At 41.3% G+C, this 14,172-nt stretch overlaps 1 protein-coding gene across 1 annotated transcript in view; it reads right to left on the bottom strand.

Moving 5' to 3' along the window:
• Window positions 1-10,775: 10,775 nt before the first annotated feature.
• The window catches only part of TAF3 (TATA-box binding protein associated factor 3), a 138,635-nt gene continuing 135,238 nt past the window's right edge, over window positions 10,776-14,172 (bottom strand). Inside the window, exons 6-7 of the mRNA XM_044979061.1 lie at window positions 13,483-13,589; window positions 10,776-12,706 (exon numbers count right to left, since the gene is read on the bottom strand). Coding sequence (XP_044834996.1) covers window positions 12,592-12,706; window positions 13,483-13,589 — 222 coding nt within the window. The 3' untranslated portion in view covers window positions 10,776-12,591. The remainder of the gene's footprint in view (window positions 12,707-13,482; window positions 13,590-14,172) is intronic.

Here is a 14,172-nt window from a genome sequence, read left to right as displayed (position 1 = left end):
ATCTCTGGGTCTGCTGTACACTTCAAATTTTGGTCAACATAACTATGGCCCTCAGGATGTGAAAAATCCACGCCCTTGAGTGCCATAACTAGCTGAACTAATCTCTAATGTAGACACAGCGAGGTGGATGGCAGAATGTTTCCATTGACCAGGTGGGGAGGTGGGGGTGGAGTTCCTACAGTGATGGAAAAACTCTTTCGGTCACTGTACATTGTGTCTACACTATGGGTTTATGCCGGGATAGCTACAGGGTCATAGCTATGCCACTATAGTCCCCATACCGTAATCAGGGCCTTAAATTTAAGCTTATTTCAATCTCTGGCTTCTCTCATACTAGAGAGATTAAGAGAGGAGATCACACACTAATCCAGACTCTGGGCCATTCAAATTTAAACTCAAAACTTGAAAACCACTGAAATGGACTTTTCCCCTCTACCCCCTTCAAATCTTGGCTTGTTTTATAGATCTCCTGGAGACTTTTTAAAAACCCAACCACGCTCGAGGACTGTATGTGCCCTACTGTATTTTAAGGGATAGAAAATAAAAACCCTATTCTCTCTTGCGCTGACAACACACAATAATGATAAAGATTTCACATGCTAAAGCACATGAGGGAAAAGTGTTAAGGTTGACCTTTCAATTCTGCATTTCCTGACTTCTGAGTGCTTGATTTCCCCTCTCCCCGGGAATTTACTTTCAAAATAAAATCAGGAAAAGATGGGGTGAGTCATGAAACTTGTAAGTTTCATGCCCTGGAACTATTTGGTTTGATGATACTTTAATCCAGCGAGGCCTAGAATCTTTTCAGGTCATTCACTGGGTTCTGCGAGCAGTCCCTGAACCACCGGTACTGCTGCTTATTTGGCCACCTACCGTCCCTCCCCACTCCTCTAAGGCCTATTGGAGGGGATCAGCTTAGGAGCTGCTGTGTGCCTATTACCCATTCTGGTCCAACCTCTAAAAGCTCAGCAGAGGATCTCACTCCATTTCTGAAAGGTCTAAGCAGGTTCCAGAGTCTCGTCTTGGCTTCTTGGCTGCTATTGTCATTCAACAAAGGCTCCCTCCTCCCATTACCTCCACTTGGCCTTGTCAAGACTAAGTGTTGCTTTTTAAAAAAAACCTTGTTCGCTAACATTTCAATTAAGTGCTTTTTAACATCAAATCATAGAAATGTAGGAGCTGGGAGGGACCTGGAGAGGTCATTTAGTCCAGCCGCATACGCTGAGGCAGGACCCAGTAAACCTAGACCACCCCTGACAGGTGTCTGTCTAACCTGTTCTTAAAATCCTCCAATGATGGGGATTCCACAGTCATAGACTTGTAGGACAGGAAGGAACCTTGAGAGGTCATCTAGTCCAATCCCCTGCACTCAAGGCAGCAGGGCCGGCTCCAGACCCCAGCGCGCCAAGCGCGTGCTTGGGGCAGCGTGCTACGGGAGGGCGGCAGGCGGCTCCGGTGGACCTCCCGCAGGCGCACCTGTGGAGGGTCCGCTGGTCCCGCGGCTCCGGTGGAGCATCCGCAGGCATGCCTGCGGGAGGTCCACCGGAGCTGCGGGACCAGCGGACCCTCCGCAGGCACGTCTGCAGGAGGTCCACCGGAGCCACGGGACCGGCGACCGCCATATCTAACCTAAATCTCCTTTGCTGCAGATTAAGCCAATTATTTCTTGTCCTGTCTTCAGTAGACATGGAGACCAATCGATCATTGTCCTCTTTATAATAGGTCTTAACATATTTGGAGACTTATGTCGCAATCAGTCATCTTTTCTCAATACTAAACAAGCCCAATTTTTTAATCTTCTCTCATAGGTCAGTTTTTTTAATCTTTCATCATTTTTGTTGCTCTCCTCTGGACTCTCTCCAGTTTGTCCATGTGTGGGCACCAAGAACTGGACACGATATGCCAACTGAGGCCAAGTCGACTGGAACAGTTACCGCCCGTGTCTTACACACAGCACTCCAGAATTATATTAGCCTTTTTCCCAGCTTTGTTCAAGGCATATGACACAAAAACTATTAAAGGAATTTTGATGCCGCTGAAAAACTCATCTCTGGGCAGAGATTAAACAGAGAAACTGAAAACAGACATTTGTGAGTCTGTCTATAATAACGGTGGCCAGAACTCTAATTAAAATGATAGCTTTGCTTCCAAAAGCTATTCAATATAATTATATTAATTTAACATATTTTTGGTCTGGGAATACATTAAACTAGAGTTCAGGTTGAGTGTAAATATAAGTAATTTAAGGGTAAAAAAATCAAGAATGTTGCAATTTTCCCATAAACGTGTTATAAACCTGAGAAAAATGCAAACTTTTAAAAGAAATCCAAACATGGTAGATATGGACATTGAAAGTGGAAATGCAGCCAAACGCCCTTTACTGGTGTCCCGCTGGGAAAAAAATGGAGGGAAAATCAAATGTACTTTTAAAAATCAAGTTTAATATGATCGGGGATCACAAACACTGAAATGCTCCTTAATTGTATGGCTATTGAATGGCATCACTTCCAGCAGAGGGTGGTAGCAACTAATCAGGGAGCCTGCACCTCCATGTGAAATCATTAGATGGGGGCTTTGCCCACTCACAAACTTGCAATGGTTTTAGTTCATCTGACACAAACCCCCAGGTGGACCCTTATTTTGATGTGAGTGGTTTATTTTAAATCTGTTCCAGTCAACTTAAACTAACCTGAATCACATCTTAAAGTAAGCTGGTACAACTGTGTATGTTGGCAAATCCTGAATACAATCTGGCCATCTGGGGAAGTTCTAGCGACGACATCTCACTGTGTCACAGAGCTTTGGATGGCTCCTTGAAGGGATTCCTGAGGGCTGCACTGATAAAGCTGAGACCGCACATTTAGGCTCAACACACTGTATGTGCGAGGAATCCTTGATGTTCAGTTAATAATACGATGCCTACAGAGGTAACACCAGCGTTACCAAGCAGGAACATATAGCTAAAACCAGCAACCACTATCACAATTAAAACAGTTGTTAGCTGCAAATACGGATATGAAGGGCCAAAAAAGCAGAACCCAGTTTTTGGATGGTTGACATTTCAGAGGTTTACTCTGGTTTTGGATATGGTTGAACTGCAAACGCAAGGCCACTATTTTTACCTAAAGCTTTTCCAGAACTAGAATAATCTGGTTAGTGTAGAGACCAGGCTGGAAGTCAGAAGCTCTGAATTGTAGTCTCGACTTTGCTACCTGGGACAAATCACATTAGAACTTCTGCCTCATTGTCTCCATTTGTAATACACATATTAAACAAATTAGTCCTTGGTCATACAAAGCAAGCAATTCTAATGGATTCCCATGCTCTCTACAGGTGGGACTGATGGGAACCATCAGAGCTTTAGAGTTCTGAAGCCATTAAACTAACAGAAGGGGTGGCAACAGATCCTTGCCTTGCTGCGGATATAGCAGCTCTCACTGCCGCTAACCACCAGTTAATTTGTTGCAATAAGTTGGTAGCAAGCATAAAGAATTACTCAATGGAGCCCCAGTTCTGTGGAGATAACTGGGTGTGGAATGTAGTATGATAGCAGATAAGTAATGTTCTTTTCTTCAAAAAGGTATGACTCACAATAGAGCCCATTCTAGGACACCGAAAAGCTCGAAAGGTGTCTCTCCAGAAGATGACTCATTGTAGTCAGTTGTGTTTCACACAAAGGAAACTGGCAGGTCTCAGACTAGTAAACGTGTGCTACTGGCAATCTCTCACAGCAGCAGCAGCAGCAAAGAAATAAAGTTTTGATAGTATAAGGACACGTCATAGCAGACATAAACAGCTAAATCGTACAGTCATCCCAGAAAATTAAAATAGCTAGGGGGAGAAAAAGTTACAAGCACACAACTCAAACAGCTTGTGCAACATATGAAGCCAAATCTGGATTCATGCCAGAATTCCAAGCAATAACATTCTGTAAGTGTGTAACTTCACAACCAACATATGCAATCCAAAAGTTGCAGAGAGCACAAAGAGAAATAATGCAATCAGCCAGCCATTTATCCATGGCTCTGGTAAAGACAGACCTGTTGGACCAAGGTCAAGTGAAATGAAAAGTTGGATGGACATCAAGATCTGCAGCCAGCTGCAGATAAAAGCCTGGGGACCTTTGGTAGCCTCAAAATTGCAAACCAAGGTCTTGCAACGATGGGCATTTGGGCGTGGGAAAAAATTGGCAGGATGATGAAGTCATTAAGGTGGAGTTCTGTCACCACCTTGGGAAGGAATCTTGTCTGAGTCCATAGTGCCATCTTATCCTTGCAAAATTTAGTGTAGGATGGATCAGTCACTAGACCCTGAGGTTCCCTTGCTCTACAAACAGAAGCCACAGCCACTGGAAAGAAAAACTTTCCATGCAAGAAACCTGAGCTGGCAGGAATCAAATGGCTCTGAAAGAGGCTTCAGTAGCTTAGGTAGACCACAATGATACTTTATAACTAGGGTGACCAAATGTCCCGATTTTATAGGGGGAGTCCTGATTTTTGGGTCTTTTTCTTATATAGGCTCCTATTACACCCCACCCCCTGTCCTGATTTTTCACACTTGCTGTCTGGTCACCCTACCTATAACACAAGGAGTTTCTGGACTTGACAGGGGGATTTGAAACACAAAAGGCCCCTCATGAACCTGACCACTGTGTTAAGTAGAACCTGCCCTGCCCTTGAACATGGGCACCAAAAAAATAAAAAAACCTATATTAACTCTGATGAATGAAGAGTCAAATTTTCAGAGGTGCTGGGCACCTGCAGCTCCCATCCACATGAGCTGAAGTTGTGGGTACTGAGCCCTTCTGAAGAGAATCAGGTCCTATATCTGCAACTTAGACCTAGACAGGTGAAGGGGAACTCCACTTGGGAATTATTTGCTTCAGCAACCTCCGATCCACAGGGTCTTTTCGCAGTTGGCCCATCTTTTGGGATCAGCCTCACCCTTTCCTTGCTAAGTGAATAATGACCAGGAAAATCCTTGCTGACCACTGCTTGAAATGAGAGAAATACCAGCACCCCACTACTTGTTGAATAACAATGATCTGAATTTCATCTGAACTGGAGCCACCATTGGGATACACAGCCCCTGAATGTGAGCTCAATCCTTGAGGGGCTCCATTTAGGCAACTGGGGTAAAACTCTGTCTGGGGATTGGTCCTGCTTTGAGCAGGAAGTTGGACTAGATGACCTCCTGAGGTCCCTTTCAACCCTGATATTCTATGAGTTGGCATTGGGCTTAGTAGAAGAGTCAGGGGAGCACTGTCTGTCTTTACAATGCTCTCACCTATGTACCTAGCAACTCAGAGTGCTATCTGAGAGATTGCACAGCCAACAGAGCCACAAAAGGCAGTGATCATGCTAATCTGTGAGGGATATATTTTGACAGACCACACAGAAGCAAGTGCAGGCAAGGAGCGGCTTTTCAGACATGCCTCAAAAAACAAAAAACAGCAGTGGAAGATAAAAGTATCACCAACAAAAATAAGAGCTCAGTGTGGAGCTTAGTCCTACCTGCCTTATTCCACACAAAGTATCTGAATAAACAGATCTGAAGCACAGGGCTGGCTCCAGGCACCAGCTCAGCAAGCAGGTGCTTGGGGTGGCCAAGGAGAAGGGGCGGCACGTCGGGGCAATTTGGCGGCGGGTCTCTCGGTCCCTGCATCAGTCATGGAGGAAGTGACATAGACCGGGCAGAGGAGAACAGACTGCCTGGGATAGTTTGCCCCAAAAGGCTTTGTTACTCCAAAAGAGGAGGAAGCACAGTGACCTGGCTGGAGGGCCAAGTTGCAGCTCCTGAAGTTGCAAAGATGGGTGGAGAGACTGCCAGAGGACAGTGCAACACCTCTGAAAGGAGCTAATCCCCAGACCTGCCAGGAGGAGGCACCCTAGCCTTGTGGGCTCCATGACATCCCCATTCTATAGATGGGGAAACTGAGGAGCAGAGAGATTACGTGCCACGGTCACCTGTAAATCTGTAACAGAGGCAAGGATGCAGGGCCAGCTCCAGACCCCAGCGCGCCAAGCGCGTGCTTGGGGCGGCATGCTGCGGGGGGCGCTCTGCCTGTCACTGGGAGGGCGGCAGGCGGCTCCGGTGGACCTCCTGCAGGCGTGCTCCATCGGAGCTGCGGGACCAGCGGACCCGCCGCAGGCACGTCTGCAGGAGGTCCACCAGAGCCGCGGGACCGGCGACCACCAGAGCGCCCCCCGCGGCGTGCCGCCGTGCTTGGGGCGGCAAAATTGCTAGAGCCGCCCCTGCAAGGATGAAGTCAGAATTGCTGAGTGCTATCCTTATAAAATAAAATATATATAAATAAATAAATAAATTGGAGATATACCAATCTCCTAGAACTGGAAGGGACCTTAAAAGGTCATCGAGTCCAGCCCCCTGCCTTCACTAGCAGGACCTTCCTCCTCTGTAGTCACTACTAAAAGAGAACATTTACCAGCAGTCACCATGTTTAGTATTAAGATAGAGCTTGTCCGGTAAAAGAAATGTGGATTAAAAATGGAAATAATTTTGTGCAATCCCCTTCCCACTCCTCTTTTCTTTCCAGCTCTCGTAACAGGAAATATTGTGGCGCTGCTGGCATTATTTGGCTCCCACAGATACTGCAGACATTAAACTGGAAAATCTAAAAGTTTAATAAAACAAATATTGATTGGCCCTGAACATGTGGAAGGATGACGACCCTGGTAACACACCAGGAACCAGTTTCGTTTTCTTATTAGCAGAGCCATTGCAGTTAACAGTTGTGTATCCAAGACCTCTTGCACACAACCCACTACCAGCACTGCTGGAGTGCTCAGGTTACAACAGCACAGTGGTCCAACAATGTGCCATCACACATCTCACCACAAGAACAGTAAACAACGACAGAGGCATAACAGCTCGTGATCTAATATGTTGTCAAAACTACATTTTAAAGGGACATTGCCAGGCAACGGTTTTTACTTTATAAAACAAATCCCCTCACATTTTATATTATTAAAACTGAAGTGTAAAAATCAAATTCAATTTTCACTAGTCAGACTGGTTATTTTTTGTAGCCTCCCCGCAGTTTAGGCAATACAACAGGCTCGTTAATTTAAAGTTTTTTTGTTTTTTTTTTAGCCAGTTTCTGCTGATTTTGCTTTCAGGTTTCTACTTAACAGCACAACACTGAAAAATTCTTCAATTGACAACACAGCAAGAAAATATCTACTCATTAGTAAAAACGTTCAATTTGAATTTTTAAAAGGATCATGGAAAATTTTCTGCTTACATTTTCCCAATAGCTTTGTTTTACAAAGCCTGTACAGTGGGCAACATTTTGACATCCCATTAAATCTCGAGCAATGCTCCATTGCTAACATCCTTGAACACAATCATCATTTGTATAAGGTACAAACACAGGTACAAATCCACAATATCTCTGTGCCCACTGTAGGCTTGTGCTTATGCATCAGCCATGAGTGTTTAGTCATCAGCCACTGACAAAAATGAAATAATATTTTACCTACGTTTCCAGGAACACAGAACTCCATATTACCAGGCTTAAACATCAATGTTCCAGGAAAAGCAAAATGAGGCCTGGGGGATTTAAAGTAATTGTAAAAGTAATCACCTTCATGTACAAAAAGCCCAGTCCTCAGCAGGTATAAACAAATACAAGAACTAGGGGTCACCAAATGAAATTAATAGGCAGCAGGTTTAAAACAAATAAAAGGAAGTTCTTCTTCACGCAGCGCACAGTCAACTTGTGGAACTCCTTACCTGAGGAGGTTGTGAAGGCTAGGACTATAACAATGTTTAAAAGGGGACTGGATAAATTCATGGTGGCTAAGTCCATAAATGGCTATTAGCCAGGATGGGTAAGAATGGTGTCCCTAGCCTCTGTTCGTCAGAGGATGGAGATGGATGGCAGGAGAGAGATCACTTGATCATTGCCTGTTAGGTTCACTCCCTCTGGGGCACCTGGCATTGGCCACTGTCGGTAGACAGATACTGGGCTAGATGGACCTTTGGTCTGACCCGGTACGGCCTTTCTTATGTTCTTAAATATAGCTCCATGGACTCCAATGGATCTATGTCACTTTACACCAACTGTGGATCTGGCCCAAGGATGCATGCCAGGGACAGTTCTCTGAAGAATCACAGCTGCACCTTGGCTTGTCCCAAGTGAAAGAGCCAAACAGCCAGTTGAAATATTTCATATTTAAATGAAATGCCTCTGCTTACATCAATCAGGTACAAGCTGTTTGGCTGTCTTAAATCTCCCATTACAGCATCCTCTGCTGTACTCCACACATGGATTAATAGATGCTTTATCCTTTTTAGGCTACAGCTGATCCAAGATTCCAAAAGAAGAAAGAGAGTTTCCTAAATAGAATGACTGACACGATTGTGAAGAGAGACTTTATTCAGAACATTATCTAATTCATTCTACAGTCAAGGAAACTCAGCTACTTTGAGACAAACTTCTAAAGAAAACTGCTATGAGCTAAAGAGATTGGCCATAAAACTATTTGTATTGAAAACTTAGCCAGCATGCCTTTAGAGAACTTCATTCATTAACATTCTTTCTGGCAAGGTTTCCATATATCAGTGTTCATTTTATACTTTAATTTGGTTAGTAGGTCTTTGTTTAATCGTCCTATTGAAAGGAGAACAAAGACGGTTTAGGTGATACAGTGAAGTAATGCTGTATATTTTATCTCTGGAAAGCCCAGGACAAAGTCACAAGCTCTGATACCTTCTCAATTTTTTTTCTCCTTACAGGACATTTGGAATCACAAATCAGCTGAGGAGCATAAAGATCCTCACTGTACTTAACTGCAGACGCCTTCAGAAGAGAAACACCTTGTCAACCATAGAAATTATGCTTTGCGTGCTAAATACAGTTCTGAAGTTAGATTATCTGGGTAAAAGAACATCTCCATAAATCCCCTTCAATAACATTGCTAGGCAAGACATTTTCTTCATACAGGCTTTTCCAAAAGATCTTGCTACTAGGTCACAGATTTTTCTGGGTGCAAAATGTGATTATACAGTTAATGAGTGTGGTTAATTACAAACATCCTGGGAGCTAGTTTTTCAGGATTCTCCACTAGCTTTCAGGCACATCTTACATTACTGATGAACACACTACCCACCTGAAATATTTCTGTGTGACTTCATTCAGGTAGAGATCCAAAAAGCGGGGCTTTAAAGCACAAAAGGGCAGGTTCTCAGCTGCTGTAAGATGAAACAGGCTCCCTGACTTTAAGTGGAGCTCTGCAGATTTACATCATATCAGCACCTGGCACAGTACCGGCAGTGAGATTCAATAGGTTTTTTCCTACTACCTAACTTTTATAAAGTTTTCCCTAATTTTACTCTTAGTATTCCCTGCAGTGGAAATCTATTACTTGTTCTGATTTACTGATTAATGGAAAAAATAATACCCGTCTTGTTTTTTACATACACCTCTACCCCGATATAATACGAATTCGGCTATAACGCGGTAAAGCAGTGCTCTGGGAGGGGGCGGGGTGCGAGGCTGCGCACTCCGGTGGATCAAAGCAAGTTCGATATAACACGGTTTCAGCTATAACGTGGTAAGATTTTTTGGCTCCCGAGGACAGTGTTATATCGGGGTAGAAGTGTATATGTAGAGTTCTCGTTGTCTTCTCTATATACTGAAAATTATTTCTTTCCTCATAGGTCTTTACTTTCCAAACCTTTGGCCATGTTTATTATTGTACTCTGAACAGTCTAATTTACAAGACAGAAACTTGTCCTCTAAAGACAAAGACCAGCAAACTTTCCTTTTGATAAAGCCTTCCCAATATAACATGACATTCACCACATGGACACCTCTTCATCAAAAGAAATAAAATTGAAAGCCCCAAAACCGCAAGAAAAAAAAAATCAAACCACAGAACACAGCAGAAAAGACTCCCAAACAAACATACAGATCAAACATAAAAAAAAAAAAAACTAACCTCACACCATCGGAGTTTCTATACCCTGAAAAGGGATAATAGCCAGAAATTCCATGAGGTCTATTTGAGACTTTGCTATTGTCAATCTCTTACATGGAAGGAATTAAAATAATCCATTTAGGGGTGGACTACAGAATGCTAATGTAGGTAATTTTAAAATGGCCACTCAACAGCAGTCAGATGGTAGCCACTTTTGGATCCTGATTCTTCTCTTACAACCAGTACTAACGCCCTTGACTTCTGATCTATCCAGTGCAAGTGAAAGGAGAATCAGGCTGCTCATTTCTACTGTCCAAGGCTGGATTCAACCTTGTGACCTGGTGAAAGGCTTTATCTCCCCTTCCTAATCTCATGAGTCATTCAAGCCTCCTGATAATGATTCTTTGGTGGTATTACTGCAAAGATAATTTATAAAAAAAAATGATCCGAGTTTAGGAAAACAACCCTGAAATAGCAATGGACAAACACACAAATTCCTGAAATGCAGGAGAAGTGGCAAATGTGAGACTTTTCCATTTGTATCTCAGTTGCATAATTTAATCATTTAAATGTGGAAAGTTCTGATTCACCGAACACAGGGGGAAATTGATAAACAAGTTACCAAAAGCTAAGTTCTTTATTGTGCACCCAAAGCAAACAGGACCAAAGACAGTATATTTTGGGTGTGTCTATGATACAGGAAAAACAAGAATAAGTTTTAAAACATCGAATGATCCAAAATTAGAAATTAAAACCAAGAACAGTCTTGGCTAATGTGTTGACTGGTAATTAGGGATAGAATATAAATGAGGTGGCATGGAACAAAGAAGGTAACAGTGCACTTTTAATAAAGCAATTTCATCCATATCTCCACTGATTTGCAATTTAACAGTCATATCAGGAAAACCTAATTTCTTTAACTAGACAAGATGTTTTAAAAAACATGACTAATTCAGTCTCATTAATATCAATTTAGATGGCATTTAAAAAAAGTAATTTGTAATATCTGTGCATCAGGTTAAATGTTTGCATTCTAAAACTCGAGATGCTTATCGCTGTACAGTCCAGAGTAGGATCACCCGAAAATTAAATGACGGCTGGATTTACCCTATAGCTTTTGAAACATAAGGTATGATACTTAAAATGTAATGCTATATACTTGATTTACCTCTCAGACACACTGTACTAAAATATCTCATACTGTCACAGTTTTGTGGCATTCTAGAGAATTATTCCTTTGTTTAAAATGGAGAATAAAACATACATTTCCATAGCATACTTTATTTGTCTTTGCCAGGGAATACTGATTAAAAGATACACTAGAAGAAAACATCACAACACACACAAAATGGCACAGTATGCTTTCTAGTCTTTATGGAATACGAACGACACTTCCTTTTTCTAAATGCGAGCGCAATCATTTTGACAAATACAGAAACACTTGCAAATAAAAGGAGCCGCTCCAGCTATAAATTAAAACTCAGTTGCTACCATTAAAACTGCTTGAGCCCATTGCCTTTGGTCCTGATTCAGAAAGACACTTCAGTACCTGTCTCACTATGCACAATTCGATGCACTAGGATTACTCCCCTCTTAGAGTTACACATATCCTTAAGTACCTTCCTGAATCAGGGCCTTAAGCAGAAGGTTGGTTGGTTGGTTTCATTAGTGGGCCACCTGGAAAGCTCCTTTTGCAGTGAGTCTATCATGATCCTTTAAAGCCACAGTAATGGCCATAAATCATACAGAATTTTCATACCTGCTAGGATTAGACACTCAAAAAACCCCCAAACCCATAAACCTTAAAAAAAAAAAAGAACTTTATAAATATCAGGTATTTACATGAGAGAACGTCTTTTAATGAGAAGTGTTTTTACACGCTGATGAAATATACAAGCAATGAAAAGGTACACTGACGACTAAAAATAAAAAGTATAAAATATATTACAGGTCCACTGAAAACAATTCACATGGAAGAAAGAAAAACCTGACACAATAGAAACTTTCTTTTAAAAAATAGAAGATATTTCACAAAAGCTTGACCGTGTTTATTTTATGTTAGTACTAAAAATCAAGGAAAAAAGCTTCATATATTCTTATCACAAAAATATTTACCAGCCACTTGTTTTATTTTCATGTTATGATTATCTGGCTATGCAGGGATAGAGCTTTGAAAACTGTATTCTGACTACAGAAATCATTCCAGTAGGCCTCCTTAGATTACAGTTACTGCAATTTACATATTTCTCCTCTCTTTTAACACCTTAATGCAAAGGCTCAGGAGAGAATAAAAACAAATCAAAAAAGACAGAGGAGATATCTTTATTTACAACATTTGTCATTGCTGCTGCGGATCTGCAAGAGCGGGAGCTGTATCATTAACTATTTAACCCTCGGTGAGGGTTTCCTTCAGTAAGTGAAAGCCAGTGACAGAACATACTAAAATCTAAGCCACTGGGGCTCACGCACAGTTTGGAAAAAACAACAGTCCAGAATGGACAGTGTATTTTTGTTCCTGATTCATTCAGGAGTCAATCCATAAAACCTGATGACGGATGATGAGGCAGAAGCACAATAAATCCATCTACCAAGGAGTCAGGGCAGAAGTGCTGAAGTGACTGTACAACTTAAATCCACCGCGAAGACTTCAGTGTGCTCTGTGCTTCCGCTTCTTATGTTTTTTATCTTTCTTTTTGCTGGCACACTTAGAACAGAACCACTGCATTTCTTCTGGGGGTGCAGTCGTAATTCCAACACAAAGCCTATAAATTTGACAAAAAACCCACAAGCTCTCAGTAAATCAACACGTTACTTTTCTTTCTTATCCATACAGGATGAACTTTTCAGATAGGAAACAGAATCTGACTAAATTTTTTAGCCCCAAACCCCACAGCTTGGAAATTTAAACCCTCTTGTTTTGAAACAATGAATTTCTTAGAATGACACTTAGATAAGAAACTTTTTTTTTTTTTTTGTAAAATAATATGAGAAGTCTACTGCTTTTGGGTGTAATAGGCCAGATTTAAAAAGATGCCACATCATCGTTTAAATCATTTGTGGAAAAGCCTTTTGATTTTGTTTAGCTTCTCAAAAAATACCTATAAAGTGATTCACTTCACAAAAAGAAAAAAAAAAAAAGAGAGAATGTGCTTCAAAATGTGTTTTTTTCATATAAGCAGCCCATAACTTGAAACTTTATAGCTATGTTCATGGTGTTTACAGTCCTATTGTTGTTAGAGTATGTACCTGTATCTGACATTATAACAGTTTCGAAACTATTAGTATTGGTTTTAGCAGAACATTTTCCTATGAATTCTAATGGAAACAAAGAAGAAACATGGGCACCCTTACAACTTAAAATTTACTTTTGCAAACTTCCAAAGTAACAAAGATAAAAGTAAAAGCTTCCAAATGACTAGTTGAAATGAAAAGGAACTGCCCAAATACGATTCTAGCTTTTTGTGAATAACTAGGTGGTTTCTAGGACAGCAGCAAGGTGTGAAAGAATGGCACAAAAGAAGAGGTTACATCAACTTACCAGTGATACCAATCATCACAGTCATCACAGCCTATCATTGGACTGCCATCATCAGCTTTGTTGCAGCCAGGACAGATCCAGATCTGGTTACCCCATTCATCTCGGATCTGGTATAGAAAGGGAGGAAAAAGTTGATTCTTTTTAATGTCAAGTAAGCAAACATAACTGATTTCCTTAAAGTTACATTTCCTGTTTATCAGTCAAAGCTATCTAATGTTCACTCTACTCCTAGAAAGTATACCTAAGAATACTCTAACCACAAGTGCTTGGCAATACCATTCTAATTGATTTTGCTATACTGGATTCAGATGGTAAAAACAAACACTGTTTTACACTGCTCTGTAAACCAGTAAAGCCAGTTACACCTCTTGACCCAAGAGAATAGTCATTCACTTATAGCAATCACCATGGCTTAACAGTACAGATTCTTAGCTGTTGATACCCTCCCAGTGATCTGAAGACTGATTTCTTTTTTAATTTTACACTGCTTATGGATAGAACAATGGTAGCCCCTTGCATAAGATAATACTCTTACACGTATGTAATAAATACAGTGCAACGTGCATATATTGCCTTATTACTTATTAGCCAAACTCAACTAGCTGATAAGATCAAGGATATAAAAAAGTTGTTACTGAGTAACTTTCCATTCTTTTTACGACATTGATGTCACAGTACAATTTACTAAAG

The sequence above is a fragment of the Mauremys mutica genome, chromosome 1, assembly GCF_020497125.1.
Source record: "Mauremys mutica isolate MM-2020 ecotype Southern chromosome 1, ASM2049712v1, whole genome shotgun sequence".
Classification (NCBI taxonomy): Eukaryota; Metazoa; Chordata; order Testudines; family Geoemydidae; genus Mauremys; species Mauremys mutica.
Note: the sequence above shows the minus strand (reverse complement) of the source record. Positions and strands in the feature narration are given on the sequence as shown.